This window comes from Salmo salar, chromosome ssa17 (genome assembly GCF_905237065.1).
Source record: "Salmo salar chromosome ssa17, Ssal_v3.1, whole genome shotgun sequence".
Taxonomy (NCBI): domain Eukaryota; kingdom Metazoa; phylum Chordata; class Actinopteri; order Salmoniformes; family Salmonidae; genus Salmo; species Salmo salar.
In genome coordinates this window covers 81,710,356-81,736,106 of record NC_059458.1, presented here as the reverse complement: position 1 = coordinate 81,736,106, position 25,751 = coordinate 81,710,356, and the positions used below count along the sequence as shown (strand labels likewise).

The 25,751-nt window shown below is 49.1% G+C and overlaps 1 protein-coding gene across 4 annotated transcripts in view; it reads left to right on the top strand.

Annotated features, from left to right (window-relative positions):
* LOC106597592 (CCR4-NOT transcription complex subunit 2) overlaps positions 1 to 25,508 on the top strand; it is an 86,387-nt gene extending 60,879 nt beyond the window's left edge. For all 4 annotated transcript variants that reach the window (XM_045700230.1, XM_045700231.1, XM_045700233.1 and 1 more), the window contains 10 exons: positions 3,800 to 3,879; positions 4,128 to 4,253; positions 5,656 to 5,780; positions 8,164 to 8,284; positions 11,002 to 11,158; positions 16,093 to 16,154; positions 16,252 to 16,301; positions 18,841 to 18,941; positions 22,954 to 23,098; positions 24,797 to 25,508. In XM_045700230.1, coding sequence (XP_045556186.1) covers positions 3,800 to 3,879; positions 4,128 to 4,253; positions 5,656 to 5,780; positions 8,164 to 8,284; positions 11,002 to 11,158; positions 16,093 to 16,154; positions 16,252 to 16,301; positions 18,841 to 18,941; positions 22,954 to 23,098; positions 24,797 to 24,883 — 1,054 coding nt within the window. In that variant the 3' untranslated portion in view covers positions 24,884 to 25,508. The remainder of the gene's footprint in view (positions 1 to 3,799; positions 3,880 to 4,127; positions 4,254 to 5,655; positions 5,781 to 8,163; positions 8,285 to 11,001; positions 11,159 to 16,092; positions 16,155 to 16,251; positions 16,302 to 18,840; positions 18,942 to 22,953; positions 23,099 to 24,796) is intronic.
* Positions 25,509 to 25,751: the final 243 nt, after the last annotated feature.

Below are 25,751 nucleotides of genomic sequence, written 5' to 3'. Positions count from 1 at the left end.
TCTTTTTTTCCTTGTCGCTTTTCTCTCTCCCTTGCTTCTTCTTTTTTTTCTTCGCTTTTCTTTTTTCTCTCTCTCTTTTTTTCTCGTTTTCTCGCTTCTCTTTTGTCGCCCTTTCCGTTGTGTGTTTTTCCCTTCTTTTCGCTTTCGTTCCTTGTTTCTTGCGCGCTTTTTTCTGTCGCTTCTGCGCTGCTTCTTTGTCGTTTTTTGTCGCTCTCGTCTCTCTGTCGCTCTCTCTCTCTTCTATCTCTCTCTCTCTCTCTCTCTCTCTCTCTGTTCTCTCTCTCTCTGTGCTCTCTCTCTCTCTGTCTCTTCTCTCTGTCGCTCTCTCTCTCTCTCTGTCTTCTTCTCTCTCTCTCTGTCGCTCTCTCTCTCTCTCTTGTCTCTCTCTCTCTCTCTCGCTCTCTCTCTCTCTCTCCTCTGTCCCTTTCTCTCTCTCTCTCTCCCTCTCTCTCTCTCTGGCTTCTCTCCTCTCTCCTGTCCTCTCTCTCCTCTCTCTGCGCCGCTCTCTCTCTCTCTCGCTCCCTCTCTCTCTGCCGTCTCTCTCTCTCTCTCTGTACGCTCTTCTCTCTCTCTGCGGCTCTCTCTCTCTCTCTGCGACCCTCTCTCTCTCCCGTCCTCTCTCTCTCTGTCGCTCTCTCTCTCTCTCTCTGTCGCTCTCCTCTCTCTCTCTGTCGTCATCTCTCTCTCTCTGTCGCTCTCTCCTCTCTCTCTCTGTCGCTCTCTCTCTCTCTCTGTCGCTCTCTCTCTCTCTCCTGTCGCGTTCTCTCTCTCTCTCTCTCTGTGCTTCTCTCTCTCTCTCGTCCTCTCTCTCTCTCTCTGTCGCGTCTCTCTCTCTCTCTCTCTGTCGGCCTTTCTCTCTCTCTGCTTCTCTCTCTTCCTTACCTCTCTCTCCCTTTCTCTCCCCTGTCGCTCTCTCTCTCTCTTCGCCTGCTTCTCTCTCTCTCGTAGCTCTCTCTCTGTCGCTCGCTTCTCTCTGTCGCTCTCTTATCTCTCTGTCGCTCTCTTCTCTGTCGCTGCTCTCTCTCTGTCGGCGCTTCTTCTCTCTTCTGTCGCTTTCTCTCTCTCTGTCGCTGCGCTCTCTCTTCTTCTTTCTCTCCATGTCGCTTCTCTTTCTGCTCTCTCTGTCGTCGTCTCTCTCCTCTGCTCTTCTTGGCTCTCTCCTTGTCGCTCTCTCTTTCTCTCTCTCCTCGCCTCGCTCTCTCTTCTCTCTCTGTCGCTCGTTTCTCTCTCTCTCTCTCTCGCTCTTCCTCTCTCTCTCTCTGTCGCTCTCTCTCTCTCTCTCTCTCTCTGTCGCTCTCTCTCTCTCTCGCTCTCTCTCTCTCTCTCTCTGTCCTCTCTCTCTCTCTCTCTCTCTCTGTCGCCTCTCTCTCTCTCTCTCTCTCTCGCTCTCTCTCTCTCTCTCTCTCCTGTCGCTCTCTCTCTCTCCCTGTCGCTCTCTCTCTCTCTCCCTGTCGCTCTCTCTCTCTCTCTCTGTCGCTCTCTCTCTCTCTCCCTGTCGCTCTCTCTCTCTCTCCTGTCGCTCTCTCTCTCTCTCTCCTGTCGCTCTCTCTCTCTCTCCGCTTTCTCTCTCTCTCCTGTCGCTCTCTCTCTCTCTCTCCCTGTCGCTCTCTCTCTCTCTAGTCGCTTTCTCTCTCTCTCCCTGTCGCTCTCTCTCTCTCCCTCTGCTAAAGCTCTTCTCTCTCTCTCCTTCTCTCGCTCTCTCTCTCCTGTCTCTCGCTCTCTCGCTCTCGCTCTCTTCGCTCTCGCTCTCGCTCTCTCTCTTGCTCTCCCTGTCGCTCTCTCTCTCTCTCCGCTCTCTCTCTCTCTCTCTCTCCCTGTCGCTCTCTCTCTCCTTGTCTCCTCTTCCTCTGCGTCTTCCACATACTGAGACTGTAGTGTGGACTAGCCTAGCCTGTTGTCACGAGAATTTTCAATCCTAATGATAACTAAACAATTATTTAAGCTTTGACCAATCCCCGAGGTTTGTAAGACCCTGGATTTAATAATAATTAGGCAAAGACTCAGCTTCTGCAAAAGGTCCGTAAGGTTTATTCAGAGAACGTTCTGAAGTCAAAAATGAAAGACGTAATTTTATAACTCCCACCCCCACCCACTTACATGCACACACAGACAGTAGGTGGGCTGTATCTTCCCCACAGTCCACATTCTTCCTTTATCACTACCAAGCTGGCAGTTCCATACCGTTCCCTCCCTCCCTAGATTACAGGGACCTTGACAGGGTCTCTTTCCTGTCGTACGTTTTTCAGACTTCCAACCAGGTCAGGTCACGTATAGTTCAATTGTCCTCTGTTTTCTCAGTCCCACATTTCTCACCCTTAACTTGTCTTAACCAAACCTTATTGGAATTTAGTCTAATCATCCTAATACATTTTACATAGTCTAGTAATTACGTTACAGGGTGGAATTCTTTAGTCATACTTTAATCATATAAATTCCCTTATCGCCTGTAGACTAGCCTAGCCTGTAGACTAGCCTAGACTGTAGCGTAGCCTAGACTATTATTCACCCTCTTCTCTTTGTCTCTTAATTATGTGGAGAATGATGAATGTGAAGACATATCTACTACATTATCCTGAAGGTGTGTTTAGTGGTCTGAGAATAGGAGTCAACTAAGCAGTTTCAATCTCATCTTCCTCCTCTTCTCTGCACTTCCTCTCCTTTTCTCATCTGTCATCACTTTGATTCTTCCCCAGTGTAGCTAATTAGTCCTCACACTACAGTACAGAGGAAGTAGTCCACCTCTGTTCTGTCTCCATGGAGATGGTGTGTAAATCTGTTATATATGACAACAATAGATAAGTGTATATATGTGTGTGTGGTAGTTATGTATCTCTCTAGCTAACCCATTAGGATCAGTTCAGTGCATTAATAAGGGCTTTCTATCCAGCACAAGGTCGAATGTTTTCATTGGATGAAAGGGCTGTTTTGAACAACCTGATTGGCCTGCAGATTCCCATTTGGCATGGGGGGGTGGGGATGTTTTGAAATGCACTCCTCACAGCTGAGCAAACACCATTACCTGTTAGAAAACAGTTTGGAAGTCATCGCTCCCTCCTAATGTAACACGTTGGTCATTTAGCCAGAGGAGACTTCTGTCGGTTGTATTCCCCAGTCTCTATTGTAGGATTACAGCAACCAGTGCTGATCTGGGATCAGTGTAGCCTTTTCTATCATCATTATATGGCCATGGGGAACCTGATTCTAGATCAGCACCTTGAGACTGAGAATACAGTCCTTTACAGGTCTTCACTGTGCCCCGTCTGCAGTCAAAGGCAACAGTGGAAGCCTTCTATCCTTAGTAGTTTCTATGTCAAACTCTACCAGACACAGTGCTATTAAATGTCTGTTATTAGTCTAATCAATGACATGAAATTAGCCTTGAAACAGGGAGAAATTACCTTTAGCTTGGTACAGAGTCAGATCATGTGATGACTGTGGTGCTCTGTGATGACTGTGGTGCTCTGTGGTGCTCTGTGATGCTCTGTGATGACTGACTGTGGTGCTCTATGATGACCATGTAGTGACTGGTGCTCTGTGATGACCCATTATTACTAGGCTACCTACCGTATGTCATTATGACTGCCTTAGGGTGTTATGGGGGTTTGGACTTTTTAGGTACTTTTCTATATTGCGTGGTCAAAGACTTAACAAATTGAAACAGGAATTAAAGTGAAATGGTGTGTGTTTCTCTCTCCATGCTTCAGTATGTCCATGTTTGTAATTTGCCCTGGATAAGGGCTTCTGCTGAATGAGTAAAATGTGAAATTGAATTCCGACTGAAATAGTGTCTCTGTTTCAGTATGTCGGGGTTTGGAATGAACCGGAATCCATCGTTCGGGATGAACAACTCGTTACCCAGCAACATCTTCAATGGAACAGGTGATGTTCAGGACATTGATTGGCTGTCTGATTGATACCCTTCTTCATTGATGACAGAAAGCCATCAATGAATTGTAGTAATTTGATCATTTTTTGTGGTTTGTTTCTGTAACTGACTAGAGGTTTGATATGAGGCTCTGGAACACCTTGTTTTATCTGTCAAGTGGGAGACGCTGAAATGCTTTTTAAATAGATTGGGAGGTGACTTGACTAACTGTTCTCTTGTCCTGTCTCTCTTCCTGCTGTAGACGGGAGTGAAAACGTGACGGGTCTGGACTTGTCAGACTTCCCAGCGTTAGCAGACCGGAGTCGGAGGGAAGGAGGTGGAAACCCCACTCCTCTCCTCAACCCACTGGCTGGGAGGGCTCCTTATGGTGAGACCCCCCACTCCTCTCCTCAACCCACTGGTTCTCTATGGTGAGACCCCCCCACTCCTCTCCTCAACCCACTGGTTCTCTATGGTGAGACCCCCCCACTCCTCTCCTCAACCCACTGGTTCTCTATGGTGAGACCCCCCACTCCTCTCCTCAACCCACTGGTTCTCTATAGTGAGACCCCCCCACTCCTCTCCTCAACCCACTGGTTCTCTATGGTGAGACCCCCCCACTCCTCTCCTCAACCCACTGGTTCTCTATGGTGTGACCCCCCACTCCTCTCCTCAACCCACTGGTTCTCTATGGTGAGACCCCCCACTCCTCTCCTCAACCCACTGGTTCTCTATAGTGAGACCCCCACTCCTCTCCTCAACCCACTGGTTCTCTATGGTGAGACCCCCCACTCCTCTCCTCAACCCACTGGTTCTCTATGGTGAGACCCCCCACTCCTCTCCTCAACCCACTGGTTCTCTATGGTGAGACCCCCCCACTCCTCTCCTCAACCCACTGGTTCTCTATGGTGAGACCCCCCCCACTCCTCTCCTCAACCCACTGGTTCTCTATGGTGAGACCCCCCCACTCCTCTCCTCAACCCACTGGTTCTCTATGGTGAGACCCCCACTCCTCTCCTCAACCCACTGGTTCTCTATGGTGAGACCCCCCACTCCTCTCCTCAACCCACTGGTTCTCTATGGTGAGACCCCCCCACTCCTCTCCTCAACCCACTGGTTCTCTATGGTGAGACCCCCCCACTCCTCTCCTCAACCCACTGGTTCTCTGTGGTGAGACCCCCCCACTCCTCTCCTCAACCCACTGGTTCTCTATGGTGAGACCCCCCACTCCTCTCCTCAACCCACTGGTTCTCTATGGTGAGACCCCCCACTCCTCTCCTCAACCCACTGGTTCTCTATGGTGAGACCCCCCCACTCCTCTCCTCAACCCACTGGTTCTCTATGGTGAGACTACCCACTCCTCTCCTCAACCCACTGGTTCTCTATGTTGAGACCCCCCACTCCTCTCCTCAACCCACTGGTTCTCTATGGTGAGACCCCCCACTCCTCTCCTCAACCCACTGGTTCTCTATGGTGAGACCCCCCCCACTCCTCTCCTCAACCCACTGGTTCTCTATGGTGAGACCCCCTCTCCTCAACCCACTGGTTCTCTATGGTGAGACCCCCACTCCTCTCCTCAACCCACTGGTTCTCTATGGTGAGACCCCCCACTCCTCTCCTCAACCCACTGGTTCTCTATGGTGAGAGTGTGTGTCCCAGTCTGTGAGAAAATAAAACATGTTTACCTTTGCTTCTGGGTTGCTGGGATGCGGTGATATTGATCGTTGTCTTCCAGAGCGATAAGATATTCTGTATTTACCTGAGCTACAGCCTGTCCTCCTGTACTGCAGTTGGAATGGTCACCAAACCCTCAAACGAACAGTCCCAAGACTTTTCCATCCATAACGAGGACTTCCCTGCACTGCCTGGTCCCAACTACAAGGACGCCACGTCGAACAACGACGACAGCAAAACGGTGAGTCGTACATCTCTAGGAGGAACTCAGTCCCCATCCATTTGGTGTTATTCCTACTGCGGGGAGTTGATCAGAGTTATGTGTGACTAATGTTGCTCAGCTCTGAGGCTTCGTCAATGTGTAGAGAGACCTGGAACTAAACTAGGACAAACTAAGTTATTATTGATTGATGTTGTAGTAGCAGGGGGTATGAGAGCTGCTGGGGAAATCAACACGGTTACTGTCTGAAACAGCCTCTCTAATGGAATGAGAGGGAGAAGGATGAGGGACTTGTGAACTGCTGTTTACTCTGGATATGGCTTCTGAAATCCATTGTAGGAGGGCTGTTTAATGAAGCCAGTGTTCGTTTCCCCTTTTCTCTTCTGAAGAAGTAGAGTTCTATTTATCCCACAGGAAGCAGTTCAGTTTAGTGAAGACCGCTCAGTAGTGGACTGTATCTTTAGTGTTCGGAGGAGAACAACCGCACAGGGAAAGATACTGGGACTCTAACAGGATTCTTCCTCCCTCTGTAGAATGTACTCTTTCACTATGCCTCTTCATCCCTCTCCAGAATCTAAACCCTTCTCTTCCTGTCCCTCTCTCCAGAATCTTCTTCTTCTCTTCCTGTCCCTTTCTCCAGAATCTAAACTCTTCTCTTCCTGTCCCTTTCTCCAGAATCTTCTTCTTCTCTTCCTGTCCCTTTCTCCAGAATCTTCTTCTCTTCCTGTCCCTTTCTCCAGAATCTTCTTCTTCTCTTCCTGTCCCTTTCTCCAGAATCTTCTTCTTCTCTTCCTGTCCCTTTCTCCAGAATCTTCTTCTTCTCTTCCTGTCCCTTTCTCCAGAATCTTCTTCTTCTCTTCCTGTCCCTTTCTCCAGAATCTTCTTCTTCTCTTCCTGTCCCTCTCTCCAGAATCTTCTTCTCTTCCTGTCCCTTTCTCCAGAATCTTCTTCTCTTCCTGTCCCTTTCTCCAGAATCTTCTTCTCTTCCTGTCCCTTTCTCCAGAATCTTCTTCTTCTCTTCCCGTCCCTCTCTCCAGAATCTTCTTCTTCTCTTCCCGTCCCTCTCTCCAGAATCTACTCTTCTTCTCTTCCCGTCCCTTTCTCCAGAATCTACTCTTCTTCTCTTCCCGTCCCTTTCTCCAGAATCTACTCTTCTTCTCTTCCTGTCCCTCTCTCCAGAATCTTCTTCTTCTCTTCCTGTCCCTCTCTCCAGAATCTTCTTCTTCTCTTCCTGTCCCTTTCTCCAGAATCTTCTTCTTCTCTTCCTGTCCCTTTCTCCAGAATCTTCTTCTTCTCTTCCTGTCCCTTTCTCCAGAATCTTCTTCTTCTCTTCCTGTCCCTTTCTCCAGAATCTTCTTCTTCTCTTCCTGTCCCTTTCTCCAGAATCTTCTTCTTCTCTTCCTGTCCCTTTCTCCAGAATCTTCTTCTTCTCTTCCTGTCCCTTTCTCCAGAATCTTCTTCTTCTCTTCCTGTCCCTTTCTCCAGAATCTTCTTCTTCTCTTCCTGTCCCTTTCTCCAGAATCTTCTTCTTCTCTTCCCGTCCCTCTCTCCAGAATCTTCTTCTTCTCTTCCCGTCCCTCTCTCCAGAATCTTCTTCTCTTCCTGTCCCTCTCTCCAGAATCTTCTTCTCTTCCTGTCCCTTTCTCCAGAATCTTCTTCTCTTCCTGTCCCTTTCTCCAGAATCTTCTTCTCTTCCTGTCCCTTTCTCCAGAATCTTCTTCTTCTCTTCCCGTCCCTCTCTCCAGAATCTTCTTCTTCTCTTCCCGTCCCTCTCTCCACAATCTACTCTTCTTCTCTTCCTGTCCCTTTCTCCAGAATCTACTCTTCTTCTCTTCCCGTCCCTTTCTCCAGAATCTACTCTTCTTCTCTTCCTGTCCCTCTCTCCAGAATCTTCTTCTTCTCTTCCTGTCCCTTTCTCCAGAATCTTCTTCTTCTCTTCCTGTCCCTTTCTCCAGAATCTTCTTCTCTCTTCCTGTCCCTTTCTCCAGAATCTTCTTCTTCTCTTCCTGTCCCTTTCTCCAGAATCTTCTTCTTCTCTTCCTGTCCCTTTCTCCAGAATCTTCTTCTTCTCTTCCTGTCCCTTTCTCCAGAATCTGCCCCGAATCTTCTTCTTCTCTTCCTGTCCCTTTCTCCAGAATCTTCTTCTTCTCTTCCTGTCCCTTTCTCCAGAATCTTCTTCTTCTCTTCCTGTCCCTTTCTCCAGAATCTTCTTCTTCTCTTCCTGTCCCTTTCTCCAGAATCTTCTTCTTCTCTTCCTGTCCCTTTCTCCAGAATCTTCTTCTCTCTTCCTGTCCCTTTCTCCAGAATCTTCTTCTTCTCTTCCCGTCCCTCTCTCCAGAAACTTCTTCTCTTCCCGTCCCTCTCTCCACAATCTAAACCCTTCTCTTTCTGTCACCTCTTTCAGAATCTAAACTCTTCAGGTAAGACTTCCAGCAGCACAGACGGGCCCAAGTTCCCCGGGGACAAGAGCTCAACAGCCCAGAACAACAACCAGTTGAAGAAAGGCATACAGGTGTTACCAGACGGTGAGACTCCATTCCTCTCTTTCTCTCTTTCTCTCTCTCTCTCTCTCTTGTTCTCGTACTCTTTCTCTCTCCTTCACTCCATCCAACCTTTCACCTGTCACAGGACCTCTAATGACTAGGGAGACCTGTGTAGTCGAGGACTAGGGAGACCTGTGTAGTCGAGGACTAGGGAGACCTGTGTAGTCGATGACTAGGGAGACCTGTGTAGTCGATGACTAGGGAGACCTGTGTAGTCGATGACTAGGGAGACCTGTGTAGACCAATACGGATTACAGAGGAAGAACCAGCCGTGATCTGCCCAACGATGCCTCTATCAGACGGTCTCCATGCATTTTCTGCACGCTTTGACAACCACGTGGACCCGGGTGTGAGAGCCGTCACTGACCCAGCTCAATCTCTGAGGCCGACGTGAGAAGGGTCTTTAATCAGGTCCCACAAGGCCGCGGGCCCCGACGGTATTCCAGGGCCCATTCTCAGAGCATGCGAAGAACCGCTGGCAGGCATGTTCCCAGTCATTTTCAACCTCTCATTGTCCCAGTCTGTTAATCCCACATGTTTTAACATGACCACCATGATTCCTGTTCCTAACAACTCTAAGGCTTCATGCCACAATGACTACCAACCTGTAGCAGTCACTTCTGTAATCATGGAACGCTTTGATAGGCTGGTTATGACACACATTCACTCCAGCCCCCTAGACCCACCCCCAATTTGCATACCGCCCCAACAGATCCATAGATGACCCAATCTCAGTTGCTCTCCTCACTCCCCTCACCCACCTAGATAAGAGGGATACCAATGTGAAAATGCTGTTCATTGACTACAGCTCAGCGTTCAACATCATAGTCCCTTTCAAGCTCGTCACCAAGTTTAGGATTCTGGGTCTGAACACCTCCCCCTGCAACTGGATCTTGGACTTTCTGACGGGGCAACCCCAGGTGGGGAGGGTAGGCAGCATCACCTCCGCCACGCTGACCCTTAACACAGGGGCCCCACAGGGGTGTGTGCTTAGTCCCCTCCTGTACTCCCTGTTATTCCACTATTAAGTTAGCTGCCGACGTGACGGTGGTAGGCCTGATCACCGGCGACGATGAGTCAGCCTACAGTAATCTGACAGTGTAGTGCTGGAGCAACAACCTCTCCCTCAACAGCAACAAGACCAAGGAGCTGATCGTGAACTACGGGGGGAGCATGCCCCTCCACATCGATGGGGCGCCAGTGGAGCGGGTAGACGGCTTCAATTCCACGGTGTCTAAATCACTAAAGACTTAAAATGGTCCAAACATGCACTCATTCGTTAACAAGACGTGGCAGTGCCCCCCCCCCAGGAGGTTGTAAAAGTTTGTCATGGGCCCTCCTATCGTCAAGAGGATATACAGCAGTACCATTGAGAGCATATTGACTGGCTGCATCACTGCTTGGTATGGTGATAGCACCGCCCTGGATCGCATGGTGTTACAGAGGTTTGTGCTGACAGCCCAGTACATCACTGCTTGGTATGGCGATAGCACCGCCCTGGATCGCATGGTGCTACAGAGGTTTGTGCTGACAGCCCAGTACATCACTGCTTGGTATGGCGATAGCACCGCCCTGGATCGCATGGCGCTACAGAGGTTTGTGCGGACAGCCCAGTACATCACTGCTTGGTATGGCGATAGCACCGCCCTGGATCGCATGGCGCTACAGAGGTTTGTGCGGACAGCCCAGTACATCACTGCTTGGTATGGCGATAGCACCGCCCTGGATCGCATGGCGCTACAGAGGTTTGTGCGGACAGCCCAGTACATCACTGCTTGGTATGGCGATAGCACCGCCCTGGATCGCATGGCGCTACAGAGGTTTGTGCTGACAGCCCAGTACATCACTGCTTGGTATGGTGATAGCACCGCCCTGGATCGCATGGCGCTACAGAGGTTTGTGCTGACAGCCCAGTACATCACTGCTTGGTATGGCGATAGCACCGCCCTGGATCGCATGGCGCTACAGAGGTTTGTGCTGACAGCCCAGTACATCACTGCTTGGTATGGCGATAGCACCGCCCTGGATCGCATGGCGCTACAGAGGTTTGTGCGGACAGCCCAGTACATCACTGCTTGGTATGGCGATAGCACCGCCCTGGATCGCATGGCGCTACAGAGGTTTGTGCTGACAGCCCAGTACATCACTGCTTGGTATGGCGATAGCACCGCCCTGGATCGCATGGCGCTACAGAGGTTTGTGCGGACAGCCCAGTACATCACTGCTTGGTATGGCGATAGCACCGCCCTGGATCGCATGGCGCTACAGAGGTTTGTGCTGACAGCCCAGTACATCACTGGGGCCGAGCTACATGCCACTTTTTAAATATTTCCTCTATATAGTATGCTTTCTTACTTTGTATTTCCTATTTCTTGTGTATTTCCTATTTCTTGTGTATTTCATATTTCCTTTTGTTTGTTTTTTTCTAGTAATGCGTTATTGATTACTGCATTGTGTTTAGAGCTACAGAAAGGCATTTGACTGTAGTTGTTCAGGTGACATTAAAACGTTTTAACTAAGACTTTTCCATGGTCATGTGGTCAGGAAAAATGTAACCTTTTTATCCGTATCATCAGCCGGGCACGAAGGTCAACGTTCAACACTAATTCCTGTAGTTAATAGACGGGGTCACACACACACACACACACACACACACGAGGGTCCCGTCCTCATTGGTCTTTCCTCTCCTCCCCCTCCAGGTCGCGTGACGAACATTCCCGGGGGCATGGTAACAGACCAGTTTGGGATGATTGGCTTGTTAACGTTCATCAGGGCAGCGGAGACAGACCCGGGCATGGTGCACCTAGCACTGGGCAGTGACCTGACAACACTAGGACTCAACCTCAACTCGCCAGAGTAAGTCTGGTCGTCTCTAGGACGTGTAGAAACCATCCCAACAGGACCGTAGAATAACTGATCCAGGAGCAGTGAAGGCTGATCCAGGAGCAGTGAAGGCTGATCCAGGAGCAGTGAAGGCTGATCCAGGAGCAGTGAAGGCTGATCCAGGAGCAGTGAAGGCTGATCCAGGAGCAGTGAAGGCTGATCCAGGAGCAGTGAAGGCTGATCCAGGAGCAGTGAAGGCTGCAGCCGTAGTTAGACTCTGACTTATGGAGTCAGACAGAGTGACGCTTCATTATCCATCAGTAGATACAGTATAATAAACTGTCTGATGGGCTGTGAGGAGTAGCTGCTGTCTGTCTGTCTGATGGGCTGTGAGGAGTAGCTGCTGTCTGTCTGTCTGATGGGCTGTGAGGAGTAGCTGCTGTCTGTCTGTCTGATGGGCTGTGAGGAGTAGCCGCTGTCTGTCTGATGTGCTGTGAGGGGTAGCCGCTGTCTGTCTGTCTGATGTGCTGTGAGGGGTAGCTGCTGTCTGTCTGATGTGCTGTGAGGAGTAGCTGCTGTCTGTCTGTCTGATGGGCTGTGAGGAGTAGCTGCTGTCTGTCTGTCTGTATGATGGGCTGTGAGGAGTAGCTGCTGTCTGTCTGTCTGATGTGCTGTGAGGAGTAGCTGCTGTCTGTCTGATGTGCTGTGAGGAGTAGCTGCTGTCTTTCTGTCTGATGGGCTGTGAGGAGTAGCTGCTGTCTGTCTGTCGGTCTGATGGGCTGTGAGGAGTAGCTGCTGTCTGTTTGTCTGGGCTGTGAGGAGTATCTGATCAGTTTGGCTGATCTCTACTATAGCAGTCCTTCTGAAGATAATAGAGACAGTTTGGCTGATCTCTACTATAGCAGTCCTTCTGAAGATAGTGACAGTTTGGCTGATCTCTACTATAGCAGTCCTTCTGAAGATAATAGTGACAGTTTGGCTGATCTCTACTATAGCAGTCCTTCTGAAGATAATAGAGTGACAGTTTGGCTGATCTCTACTATAGCAGTCCTTCTGAAGATAATAGAGACAGTTTGGCTGATCTCTACTATAGCAGTCCTTCTGAAGATAATAGTGACAGTTTGGCTGATCTCTACTATAGCAGTCCTTCTGAAGATAATAGAGACAGTTTGGCTGATCTCTACTATAGCAGTCCTTCTGAAGATAATAGTGACAGTTTGGCTGATCTCTACTATAGCAGTCCTTCTGAAGATAATAGAGTGACAGTTTGGCTGATCTCTACTATAGCAGTCCTTCTGAAGATCGACAGTTTGGCTGATCTCTACTATAGCAGTCCTTCTGAAGATAATAGTGACAGTTTGGCTGATCTCTACTATAGCAGTCCTTCTGAAGATAATAGAGTGACAGTTTGGCTGATCTCTACTATAGCAGTCCTTCTGAAGATCGACAGTTTGGCTGATCTCTACTATAGCAGTCCTTCTGAAGATAATAGTGACAGTTTGGCTGATCTCTACTATAGCAGTCCTTCTGAAGATAATAGTGACAGTTTGGCTGATCTCTACTATAGCAGTCCTTCTGAAGATAATAGTGACAGTTTGGCTGATCTCTACTATAGCTGTTCTTCTGAAGATAATAGTGACAGTTTGGCTGATCTCTACTATAGCAGTCCTTCTGAAGATAATAGTGACAGTTTGGCTGATCTCTACTATAGCAGTCCTTCTGAAGATAATAGAGACAGTTTGGCTGATCTCTACTATAGCTGTCCTTCTGAAGATAATAGTGACAGTTTGGCTGATCTCTACTATAGCAGTCCTGAAGATAATAGAGACAGTTTGGCTGATCTCTACTATAGCAGTCCTTCTGAAGATAGAGAGACAGTTTGGCTGATCTCTACTATAGCAGTCCTTCTGAAGATAATAGACAGTTTGGCTGATCTCTACTATAGCAGTCCTTCTGAAGATAATAGAGAGACAGTTTGGCTGATCTCTACTATAGCAGTCCTTCTGAAGATAATAGAGTGACAGTTTGGCTGATCTCTACTATAACAGTCCTTCTGAAGATAATAGAGTGACAGTTTGGCTGATCTCTACTATAGCAGTCCTTCTGAAGATAATAGTGACAGTTCGGCTGATCTCTACTATAGCAGTACTTCTGAAGATAATAGAGTGACAGTTTGGCTGATCTCTACTATAGCAGTCCTGAAGATAATAGAGTGACAGTTTGGCTGATCTCTACTATAGCAGTCCTTCTGAAGATAATAGAGTGACAGTTTGGCTGATCTCTACTATAGCAGTCCTTCTGAAGATAATAGAGACAGTTTGGCTGATCTCTACTATAGCAGTCCTTCTGAAGATAATAGTGACAGTTTGGCTGATCTCTACTATAGCAGTCCTTCTGAAGATAATAGAGTGACAGTTTGGCTGATTTCTACTATAGCAGTCCTGAAGATAATAGAGACAGTTTGGCTGATCTCTACTATAGCAGTCCTTCTGAAGATAATAGTGACAGTTTGGCTGATCTCTACTATAGCAGTCCTGAAGATAATAGAGACAGTTTGGCTGATCTCTACTATAGCAGTCCTTCTGAAGATAATAGTGACAGTTTGGCTGATCTCTACTATAGCAGTCCTTCTGAAGATAATAGTGACAGTTTGGCTGATCTCTACTATAGCAGTCCTTCTGAAGATAATAGTGACAGTTTGGCTGATCTCTACTATAGCAGTCCTTCTGAAGGTAATAGTGACAGTTTGGCTGATCTCTACTATAGCAGTCCTTCTGAAGGTAATAGAGTGACAGTTTGGCTGATCTCTACTATAGCAGTCCTTCTGAAGGTAATAGAGTGACAGTTTGGCTGATCTCTACTATAGCAGTCCTTCTGAAGATAGTGACAGTTTGGCTGATCTCTACTATAGCAGTCCTTCTGAAGATAGAGACAGTTTGGCTGATCTCTACTATAGCAGTCCTTCTGAAGATAATAGAGTGACAGTTTGGCTGATCTCTACTATAGCAGTCCTTCTGAAGATAATAGTGACAGTTTGGCTGATCTCTACTATAGCAGTCCTTCGGAAGATAATAGAGACAGTTTGGCTGATCTCTACTATAGCAGTCCTTCTGAAGATAATAGAGACAGTTTGGCTGATCTCTACTATAGCAGTCCTTCTGAAGATAATAGAGACAGTTTGGCTGATCTCTACTATAACAGTCCTTCTGAAGATAATAGAGTGACAGTTTGGCTGATCTCTACTATAGCAGTCCTTCTGAAGATAATAGTGACAGTTTGGCTGATCTCTACTATAGCAGTCCTTCTGAAGATAATAGTGACAGTTTGGCTGATCTCTACTATAGCAGTCCTTCTGAAGATAATAGTGACAGTTTGGCTGATCTCTACTATAGCAGTCCTTCTGAAGATAATAGAGACAGTTTGGCTGATCTCTACTATAGCAGTCCTTCTGAAGATAATAGTGACAGTTTGGCTGATCTCTACTATAGCAGTCCTTCTGAAGATAATAGAGAGACAGTTTGGCTGATCTCTACTATAGCAGTCCTTCTGAAGATAATAGAGACAGTTTGGCTGATCTCTACTATAGCAGTCCTTCTGAAGATAATAGTGACAGTTTGGCTGATCTCTACTATAGCAGTCCTTCTGAAGATAATAGAGCCAGTTTGGCTGATCTCTACTATAGCAGTCCTTCTGAAGATAATAGAGACAGTTTGGCTGATCTCTACTATAGCAGTCCTTCTGAAGATAATAGAGACAGTTTGGCTGATCTCTACTATAGCAGTCCTTCTGAAGATAATAGAGACAGTTTGGCTGATCTCTACTATAGCAGTCCTTCTGAAGATAATAGAGACAGTTTGGCTGATCTCTACTATAGCAGTCCTTCTGAAGATAATAGTGACAGTTTGGCTGATCTCTACTATAGCAGTCCTTCTGAAGATAATAGAGAGACAGTTTGGCTGATCTCTACTATAGCAGTCCTTCTGAAGATAATAGAGAGACAGTTTGGCTGATCTCTACTATAGCAGTCCTTCTGAAGATAATAGTGACAGTTTGGCTGATCTCTACTATAGCAGTCCTTCTGAAGATAATAGAGAGACAGTTTGGCTGATCTCTACTATAGCAGTCCTTCTGAAGATAATAGAGAGACAGTTTGGCTGATCTCTACTATAGCAGTCCTTCTGAAGATAATAGTGACAGTTTGGCTGATCTCTACTATAGCAGTCCTTCTGAAGATAATAGAGAGACAGTTTGGCTGATTGAGTGTTCCAACTCAACACTCCTTTGAAGGAGAGTCTCTCCCCCAACTCAGACGGGTTATTACAGGAATGGGGGAGTAGAACGGGCTGTTACGGGAACGGGGAGTAGAACGGGCTGTTACGGGAACGGGGAGTAGAACGGGCTGTTACGGGAACGGGGAGTAGAACGGGCTGTTACGGGAACGGGGAGTAGAACGGGCTGTTACGGGGAGTGGAACGGGCTGTTACGGGGAGTGGAACGGGCTGTTACGGGGAGTGGAACGGGCTGTTACGGGGAGTGGAACGGGCTGTTACGGGGAGTGGAACGGGCTGTTACGGGGAGTGGAACGGGCTGTTACGGGGAGTGGAACGGGCTGTTACGGGGAGTGGAACGGGCTGTTACGGGAACGGGGCGAGGAGTGGCAGAAGTCTTTCACACATCTGTAAACCTCTCTTGGCATCTCCCTCCTCCAGTCATAAGAAGATGAGCAGTCTTTATTAACCAGTCATCCTGCTACATGTTCTGTTTCAGCCTGTCAGCCTGAGAGCAGTAGCAGACAGCTGTTCTGCTGTAGTCTCCTGAAAAACACACTCGCTGGACAATAGGCTGCTGTTATGTCCAATTCTTTCATTTTAATCTAAAAATGAAAAGAATGACACGCCATTGTAACCTGTTAACATGGCAACACAATGATGTGACAGTATCAACATGACCACTTTCTTGTCCTTCAGAAACCTGTACCCCAAGTTTGCATCACCCTGGGCGTCAGCACCGTGTCGACCCCAGGACATCGGTACGTATCCTACCCAGCCAGAGTGCTCTGGAGGTGGGATAGATTCTGCCCATTTCCCCGTCTGGTTCTCTCTAACCACTTCTCTCTTTACTTCCAGACTTCCATGTTCCATCTGAGTATTTAACCAACATTCACATAAGGGACAAGGTATGTACCTCAGACACAGAATAAACACACCCAGGGTTGGGTTGCTGTTGGCCAACATGGCCACAACACACCACCATTCACCCTTATGGCAGCCCTCCTCACCTCTCTGATTCAGAGGGGTTGGGTTAAATGAGGAAGCCCTCCTCACCTCTCTGATTCAGAGGGGTTGGGTTAAATGAGGAAGCCCTCCTCACCTCTCTGATTCAGAGGGGTTGGGTTAAATGAGGAAGCCCTCCTCACCTCTCTGATTCAGAGGGGTTGGGTTAAATGAGGAAGCCCTCCTCACCTCTCTGATTCAGAGGGGTTGGGTTAAATGAGGAAGCCCTCCTCACCTCTCTGATTCAGAGGGGTTGGGTTAAATGAGGAAGCCCCCCTCACCTCTCTGATTCAGAGGGGTTGGGTTAAATGAGGAAGCCCTCCTCACCTCTCTGATTCAGAGGGGTTGGGTTAAATGAGGAAGCCCTCCTCACCTCTCTGATTCAGAGGGGTTGGGTTAAATGAGGAAGCCCTCCTCACCTCTCTGATTCAGAGGGGTTGGGTTAAATGAGGAAGCCCTCCTCACCTCTCTGATTCAGAGGGGTTGGGTTAAATGAGGAAGCCCTCCTCACCTCTCTGATTCAGAGGGGTTGGGTTAAATGAGGAAGCCCTCCTCACCTCTCTGATTCAGAGGGGTTGGGTTAAATGAGGAAGCCCTCCTCACCTCTCTGATTCAGAGGGGTTGGGTTAAATGAGGAAGCCCTCCTCACCTCTCTGATTCAGAGGGGTTGGGTTAAATGAGGAAGCCCTCCTCACCTCTCTGATTCAGAGGGGTTGGGTTAAATGAGGAAGCCCCCCTCACCTCTCTGATTCAGAGGGGTTGGGTTAAATGAGGAAGCCCTCCTCACCTCTCTGATTCAGAGGGGTTGGGTTAAATGAGGAAGCCCTCCTCACCTCTCTGATTCAGAGGGGTTGGGTTAAATGAGGAAGCCCTCCTCACCTCTCTGATTCAGAGGGGTTGGGTTAAATGAGGAAGCCCTCCTCACCTCTCTGATTCAGAGGGGTTGGGTTAAATGAGGAAGCCCCCCTCACCTCTCTGATTCAGAGGGGTTGGGTTAAATGAGGAAGCCCCCTCACCTCTCTGATTCAGAGGGGTTGGGTTAAATGAGGAAGCCCCCCTCACCTCTCTGATTCAGAGGGGTTGGGTTAAATGAGGAAGCCCTCCTCACCTCTCTGATTCAGAGGGGTTGGGTTAAATGAGGAAGCCCTCCTCACCTCTCTGATTCAGAGGGGTTGGGTTAAATGAGGAAGCCCTCCTCACCTCTCTGATTCAGAGGGGTTGGGTTAAATGAGGAAGCCCCCCTCACCTCTCTGATTCAGAGGGGTTGGGTTAAATGAGGAAGCCCCCCTCACCTCTCTGATTCAGAGGGGTTGGGTTAAATGAGGAAGACAGCTGACTAGGTTTCCCTCCAAGCAGACAGTCTCCTGAACACGGTCCATTCTGATCTAGCACCAAGTCACTGATACACCGGTCCATTCTGATCTAGCACCAAGTCACTGATACACCGGTCCATTCTGATCTAGCACCAAGTCACTGATACACCGGTCCACTCTGATCTAGCACCAAGTCACTGATACACCGGTCCATTCTGATCTAGCACCAAGTCACTGATACACCGGTCCATTCTGATCTAGCACCAAGTCACTGATACACCGGTCCATTCTGATCTAGCACCAAGTCACTGATACACCGGTCCATTCTGATCTAGCACCAAGTCACTGATACACCGGTCCATTCTAAACACATCGTTATCACACCTTCATCTAAGTTGTTCATTAAGGATGGTTAAAGTACTTTTTCTAACCAGCTCAATGTAACGTTGTTGTTTTGGCCCTCGTATTATTGGCCCCTCTGTTTGAGTGCACTAGCAACACCAAACAAGCATTGTTGTAACTGCTCTGTCCACTGAGAGTTGAATCATCTTTTTATCTAGCATGGTTGTGATAAGAACGGCACGGTTAGCTTCTGTTGATGGTGCCAGGTAGAGGAATAGATCAATAACCTGTTGCCTCTCCCCCTTTCTCTCCTCTCTCTCCCCCTTTCTCTCCTCTCTCCCCCTTTCTCTCCTCTCTCTCCCCCTTTCTCTCCTCTCTCTCCCCCTTTCTCTCCTCTCTCTCCCCCTTTCTCTCCTCTCTCTCCCCCTTTCTCTCCTCTCTCTCCCCCTTTCTCTCCTCTCTCTCCCCCTTTCTCTCCTCTCTCTCCCCCTTTCTCTCCTCTCTCTCCCCCTTTCTCTCCTTCTCTCCTCTCTCCCCCCTTTCTCTCCTCTCTCGCCCCTTTCTCTCCTCTCTCTCTCCTCTCTCTCTCTCTCCTCTCTCTCTCGCCCCCTTTCTCTCCTCTCTCTCTCGCCCCCTTTCTCTCCTCTCTCTCTCGCCCCCTTTCTCTCCTCTCTCTCTCGCCCCCTTTCTCTCCTCTCTCTCTCGCCCCCTTTCTCTCCTCTCTCTCTCGCCCCCTTTCTCTCCTCTCTCTCCTCTCCTCTCCCTCCTCTCCCTCTCCTCCTTCCAGCTTGCTGCAATCAAACTGTCTCGTTATGGAGAGGACCTGCTGTTCTATCTGTACTACATGAATGGAGGAGACCTCCTCCAGCTGCTGGCTGCAGTAGAGCTGTACGTATACAGACAGACACACTGTGTGAAGGATGCTCCTCAGCTGGGCTAGCTAGTGTCTGCTATGGTAACAGGCTTGGTGAGGTGTTTGTTTTACTCACCTTTTCTTGTCAACAAGCGCCCTCCTCTGGGTTTTAGTGGTACTGACATGTAACATGAAGCAGAAAATACCTCTGTGGTCAGACCCCTTCTGCCACCTCTATGTAGTCACTCCCCTTCTGCCACCTCTATGTAGTCGGGTCCCCTTCTGCCACCTCTATGTAGTCACTCCCCTTCTGCCACCTCTATGTAGTCTGGTCCCCCTTCTGCCACCTCTATGTAGTCAGTCCCCTTCTGCCACCTCTATGTAGTCTGGTCCCCTTCTGCCACCTCTATGTAGTCAGTCCCCTTCTGCCACCTCTATGTAGTCACTCCCCTTCTGCCACCTCTATGTAGTCTGGTCCCCTTCTGCCACCTCTATGTAGTCACTCCCCTTCTGCCACCTCTATGTAGTCAGGTCCCCTTCTGCCACCTCTATGTAGTCAGTCCCCTTCTGCCACCTCTATGTAGTCAGTCCCCTTCTGCCACCTCTATGTAGTCAGTCCCCTTCTGCCACCTCTATGTAGTCAGTCCCCTTCTGCCACCTCTATGTAGTCAGGTCCCCTTCTGCCACCTCTATGTAGTCAGGTCCCCTTCTGCCACCTCTATGTAGTCAGGTCCCCTTCTGCCACCTCTATGTAGTCGGCCCCTTCTGCCACCTCTGTAGTCGGCCCCTTCTGCCACCTCTGTAGTCGGCCCCTTCTGCCACCTCTATGTAGTCGGCCCCTTCTGCCACCTCTATGTAGTCAGGCCCCTTCTGCCACCTCTATGTAGTCAGGCCCCTTCTGCCACCTCTATGTAGTCAGGTCCCCTTCTGCCACCTCTATGTAGTCAGGGCCCCCTTCTGCCACCTCTATGTAGTCAGGGCCCCCTTCTGCCACCTCTATGTAGTCAGGCCCCTTCTGCCACCTCTATGTAGTCACTCCCCTTCTGCCACCTCTATGTAGTCACTCCCCTTCTGCCACCTCTATGTAGTCAGGCCCCCTTCTGCCACCTCTATGTAGTCAGTCCCCTTCTGCCACCTCTATGTAGTCAGTCCCCTTCTGCCACCTCTATGTAGTCAGGTCCCCTTCTGCCACCTCTATGTAGTCAGGCCCCCTTCTGCCACCTCTATGTAGTCAGGCCCCCCTTCTGCCACCTCTATGTAGTCAGGCCCCCCTTCTGCCACCTCTATGTAGTCAGGCCCCCCTTCTGCCACCTCTATGTAGTCAGGCCCCCCTTCTGCCACCTCTATGTAGTCAGGCCCCCCTTCTGCCACCTCTATGTAGTCAGGCCCCCCTTCTGCCACCTCTATGTAGTCACTCCCCTTCTGCCACCTCTATGTAGTCTGCTCCCCTTCTGCCACCTCTATGTAGTCACTCCCCTTCTGCCACCTCTATGTAGTCAGTCCCCTTCTGCCACCTCTATGTAGTCAGTCCCCTTCTGCCACCTCTATGTAGTCAGGCCCCCCTTCTGCCACCTCTATGTAGTCACTCCCCTTCTGCCACCTCTATGTAGTCAGGCCCCCCTTCTGCCACCTCTATGTAGTCAGACCCCCTTCTGCCACCTCTATGTAGTCAGCCCCCTTCTGCCACCTCTATGTAGTCAGGCCCCCTTCTGCCACCTCTATGTAGTCACGTCCCCTTCTGCCACCTCTATGTAGTCAGGCCCCCTTCTGCCACCTCTATGTAGTCAGGCCCCCTTCTGCCACCTCTATGTAGTCACTCCCCTTCTGCCACCTCTATGTAGTCAGGCCCCCCTTCTGCCACCTCTATGTAGTCAGGCCCCCTTCTGCCACCTCTATGTAGTCACTCCCCTTCTGCCACCTCTATGTAGTCACTCCCCTTCTGCCACCTCTATGTAGTCAGCCCCTTCTGCCACCTCTATGTAGTCAGGCCCCTTCTGCCACCTCTATGTAGTCAGTCCCCTTCTGCCACCTCTATGTAGTCAGTCCCCTTCTGCCACCTCTATGTAGTCAGGTCCCCTTCTGCCACCTCTATGTAGTCAGGCCCCCCTTCTGCCACCTCTATCAGGCCCCTTCTGCCACCTCTATGTAGTCAGGCCCCCTTCTGCCACCTCTATGTAGTCAGGCCCCCTTCTGCCACCTCTATGTAGTCAGGCCCCCTTCTGCCACCTCTATGTAGTCAGGCCCCCCTTCTGCCACCTCTATGTAGTCAGGCCCCCTTCTGCCACCTCTATGTAGTCAGGCCCCCCTTCTGCCACCTCTATGTAGTCAGGCCCCCCTTCTGCCACCTCTATGTAGTCGGGCCCCCTTCTGCCACCTCTATGTAGTCGGGCCCCCCTTCTGCCACCTCTATGTAGTCGGGCCCCCCTTCTGCCACCTCTATGTAGTCGGGCCCCCCTTCTGCCACCTCTATGTAGTCGGGCCCCCCTTCTGCCACCTCTATGTAGTCGGGTCCCCTTCTGCCACCTCTATGTAGTCACTCCCCTTCTGCCACCTCTATGTAGTCTTCTTGTCAACAAGCGCCCTCCTCTGGGTTTTAGTGGTACTGACATGTAACATGAAGCAGAAAATACCTCTGTAGTCAGACCCCTTCTGCCACCTCTATGTAGTCACTCCCCTTCTGCCACCTCTATGTAGTCAGGCCCCCTTCTGCCACCTCTATGTAGTCAGGCCCCCCTTCTGCCACCTCTATGTAGTCAGGGCCCCCTTCTGCCACCTCTATGTAGTCAGGGCCCCCTTCTGCCACCTCTATGTAGTCAGGTCCCCCTTCTGCCACCTCTATGTAGTCAGGCCCCCTTCTGACACCTCTGTGTAGTCAGGCCCCCCTTCTGCCACCTCTGTGTAGTCAGGCCCCCCTTCTGCCACCTCTGTGTAGTCAGGCCCCCCTTCTGCCACCTCTATGTAGTCAGGCCCCCTTCTGCCACCTCTATGTAGTCAGGCCCCCCTTCTGCCACCTCTATGTAGTCAGGCCCCCTTCTGCCACCTCTATGTAGTCAGGCCCCCCTTCTGCCACCTCTATGTAGTCAGGCCCCCCTTCTGCCACCTCTATGTAGTCAGGCCCCCCTTCTGCCACCTCTATGTAGTCAGGCCCCCCTTCTGCCACCTCTATGTAGTCAGGGCCCCCTTCTGCCACCTCTATGTAGTCAGGCCCCCCTTCTGCCACCTCTATGTAGTCAGGCCCCCCTTCTGCCACCTCTATGTAGTCAGGGCCCCTTCTGCCTCCTCTATGTAGTCAGGGCCCCCTTCTGCCACCTCTATGTAGTCAGCTCCCCTTCTGCCACCTCTATGTAGTCACTCCCCTTCTGCCACCTCTATGTAGTCACTCCCCTTCTGCCACCTCTATGTAGTCACTCCCCTTCTGCCACCTCTATGTAGTCACTCCCCTTCTGCCACCTCTATGTAGTCACTCCCCTTCTGCCACCTCTATGTAGTCAGGTCCCCTTCTGCCACCTCTATGTAGTCTTCCCCCCTTATGCCACCTCTATGTAGTCTTCCCCTTCTGCCACCTCTATGTAGTCAGGCCCCTTCTGCCACCTCTATGTAGTCATGTCCCCCCTTCTGCCACCTCTATGTAGTCAGGTCCCCCCTTCTGCCACCTCTATGTAGTCAGGTCCCCCCTTCTGCCACCTCTATGTAGTCAGGTCCCCCTTCTGCCACCTCTATGTAGTCAGGTCCCCTTCTGCCACCTCTATGTAGTCAGGTCCCCCTTCTGCCACCTCTATGTAGTCAGGTCCCCCCTTCTGCCACCTCTATGTAGTCAGGTCCCCCCTTCTGCCACCTCTATGTAGTCAGGTCCCCCCTTCTGCCACCTCTATGTAGTCAGGTCCCCCTTCTGCCACCTCTATGTAGTCAGGTCCCCCTTCTGCCACCTCTACTTCTACTTAATGTAGTTTGTCCTTCAAGTCTTATAAGCAAATGTTACTACCGTATAGAATGCTGTGCACTAACATTTGACCCTTGACCTGTATGACCTGTGACCTGTAACCTCAGCTTCAACCGGGACTGGCGGTACCACAAGGAGGAGCGGGTGTGGATCACGCGGGCGCCGGGCATGGAGCCCACTCTGAAGACCAACGCCTATGAGAGAGGCACCTACTACTTCTTTGATTGTCTTAACTGGAGGAAAGTAGCCAAGGTGAAGAACAAAGGCTTGAGGACTGTTACCGTAGTTACAATGCATTCAGAAAGTATTCAGACCTTGACTTTTTCCACATTTCTTTGTTACAGCCTTATTATAAAATGTATTCAATTGTTTTTTCTACACACTCAACCCCATAATGAAAAGCAAAAACCGTTTAGAACTTTTTGCAAATGTATAATAAAAAATTAAAAAACTGAAATATAACATTTATATAAGTATTCAGACCCTTTACTCAGTACTTTGTTGAAGCACCTTTGGCAGCGACTACAGGCGTGAGTTTTCATGGGTAAGTTTGGCACACCTGTATTTCAGGAGTTTCTCCCATTCTTCTCGGGTTCTTGGCCACCTCCCTGACCAAGGCCCTTCTCCCCTGATTGGTCAGTTTGTCCTGGCAGACAGCTCTAGGAGGAGTCTAGGTGGTTCCAAACTTCTTCCATTTAACAATGATGGAGTCCACTGTGTTCTTGGGGACCTTCAATGCTGCAGACGTTTTCTGGTACCCTTCCCCAGATCTGTGCCTCGACACAATCCTGTCTTGGAGCTCTACAGACAATTCCTTAGATCTCATGGCTTGGTTTTTGCTCTGACATGCACTGTCAACTGTGGGACCTTTATATAGACCGGTGTTTGCCTTTCCAGATCATGTCCCAAGTTGTAGAAATATCTCAAGGGTGATCAATGGAAATAGGATGCACTGGAGTTCAATTTCAAGTCTCATGGCAAAGGGTCTGAATACTAATGTAAATAAGGTATTTCAGTTCTTTTATCTTTAATACATTTGAACAAAAAAATTAACCTGTTTTCGCTTTGTCATTATGGTGTATTGTGATGTCATTATGGGGTATTGTGATGTCATTATGGGGTATTGTGATGTCATTATGGGGTATTGTGATGTCATTATGGGGTATTGTGATGTCATTATGGGGTATTGTGATGTCATTATGGGGTATTGTGATGTCATTATGGGGTATTGTGTGTAGATTGATGAGAAAGAAAACAATGTAATCCATTTTAGAATAAGGCTGTAATGTAACAATGTGGAAAAAGGAAGGGGTCTGAATACTTTCTGAATGCGTTGTAGTTACAACTAGAAATCAGAAATACTGTTTTTGGGGGTTTCAAGGCAAGCTAACAACGGCTTTTCCAATTGCAAAAGTGTATGTGGTTTGGTATTTGAATAGATGTGCTTTGCCATGCAATTGTGGACATGTGTGTTTCCAGCATGGACCCTTGACATCTGGGATCATTCACTCCCAGAGGATTTGTAAACCTGCTGATTTCCCCCCATAGAAAGCTTCTATTGTTCTATCATATGTACAATTTTCTCCACAGGAGAAGCTGTTCTGTATTTAGAATGCTGCTTCTGCTGAACACTGCCCTTATCCACTGCTTCTGCTGAACACTGCCCTTATCCGCTGCTTCTGCTGAACACTGCCCTTATCCACTGCTTCTGCTGAACACTGCCCTTATCCACTGCTTCTGCTGAACACTGCCCTTATCCACTGCTTCTGCTGAACACTGCCCTTATCCGCTGCTTCTGCTGAACACTGCCCTTATCCGCTGCTTCTGCTGAACACTGCCCTTATCCACTGCTTCTGCTGAACACTGCCCTTATCCACTGCTTCTGCTGAACACTGCCCTTATCCACTGCTGTCCCTAAAATCCTTGTTTCTCCCCTCCCTCTCTTTCTAGGAGTTTCATCTGGAATACGAGAAGCTTGAAGAAAGACCCCACGTGCCATCCACCTTCAACTACAACCCAGCTCAGCAAGCCTTCTGAGAGACTTCCTTCCCCTCGTACCCAATCCACCATGAGATCCTAGACCTGGTTACTCACAGCAGACAGACGGACAGACCTACAGACAGACAATGCCGGTGTGGCTGGCTCAGGCATCCTGCTTTTTATTCCTCGACGATCGACCATCTGGCAAATTGACTTTAGGCCAAATGGAGGGAAACCCGGCGACCATTTTGGCTCCGAGCAGGTCCTTCTTCCCCGAACTGAATGATGTGCCGCCCAATCAGACGCTGGTTTCTCCTTTTTAATCTTTTTTTTTCTTTTCCTCTTTTTCCTGACCTTTTCTCTTTGTTTTGGTTGGTTGTCATTTTGAAAACATTCACAACTTTTTGTTTACACCTCATTCATTAGACCTCCCCATTGGTCACGGAGCACCATGACATCATAATGCACACACACACCCCCTCTGACAGTAACAGAACAAGGTTGATCTGTCATTATCCATCAGAAGTGTTGAAAGAACACGGTGACATGCAGATAATACCTCAACACAATGTTACTCCAGCAGAGTGGAAAACCCACTGACAGACTGACACAGACAAGAGGCCAGGAGAAAATGCAATGTTCATATTGTAGCTCTATTTCGTAATAAAAGAACACAAAAGATGTTTGTGGATTTGTTAATATGTGAAGACGAGACCCATAATCGTTCAGTTTGGACATATCATTAACTCTCAAACACACATTTTTTTTCTCCTGTTTATTCCCTCATTCGTTCCCTTTCCACCCACCATTTCTCTGCCCCTTTTCTGCCTACAAGAATGATCCACCAATCAGTGACAGACAACCTCCAGCTGTCCATATTCACTGAGCCTCATCCTCCTTCCAGGGATGAACAGGAGGAGAAGAA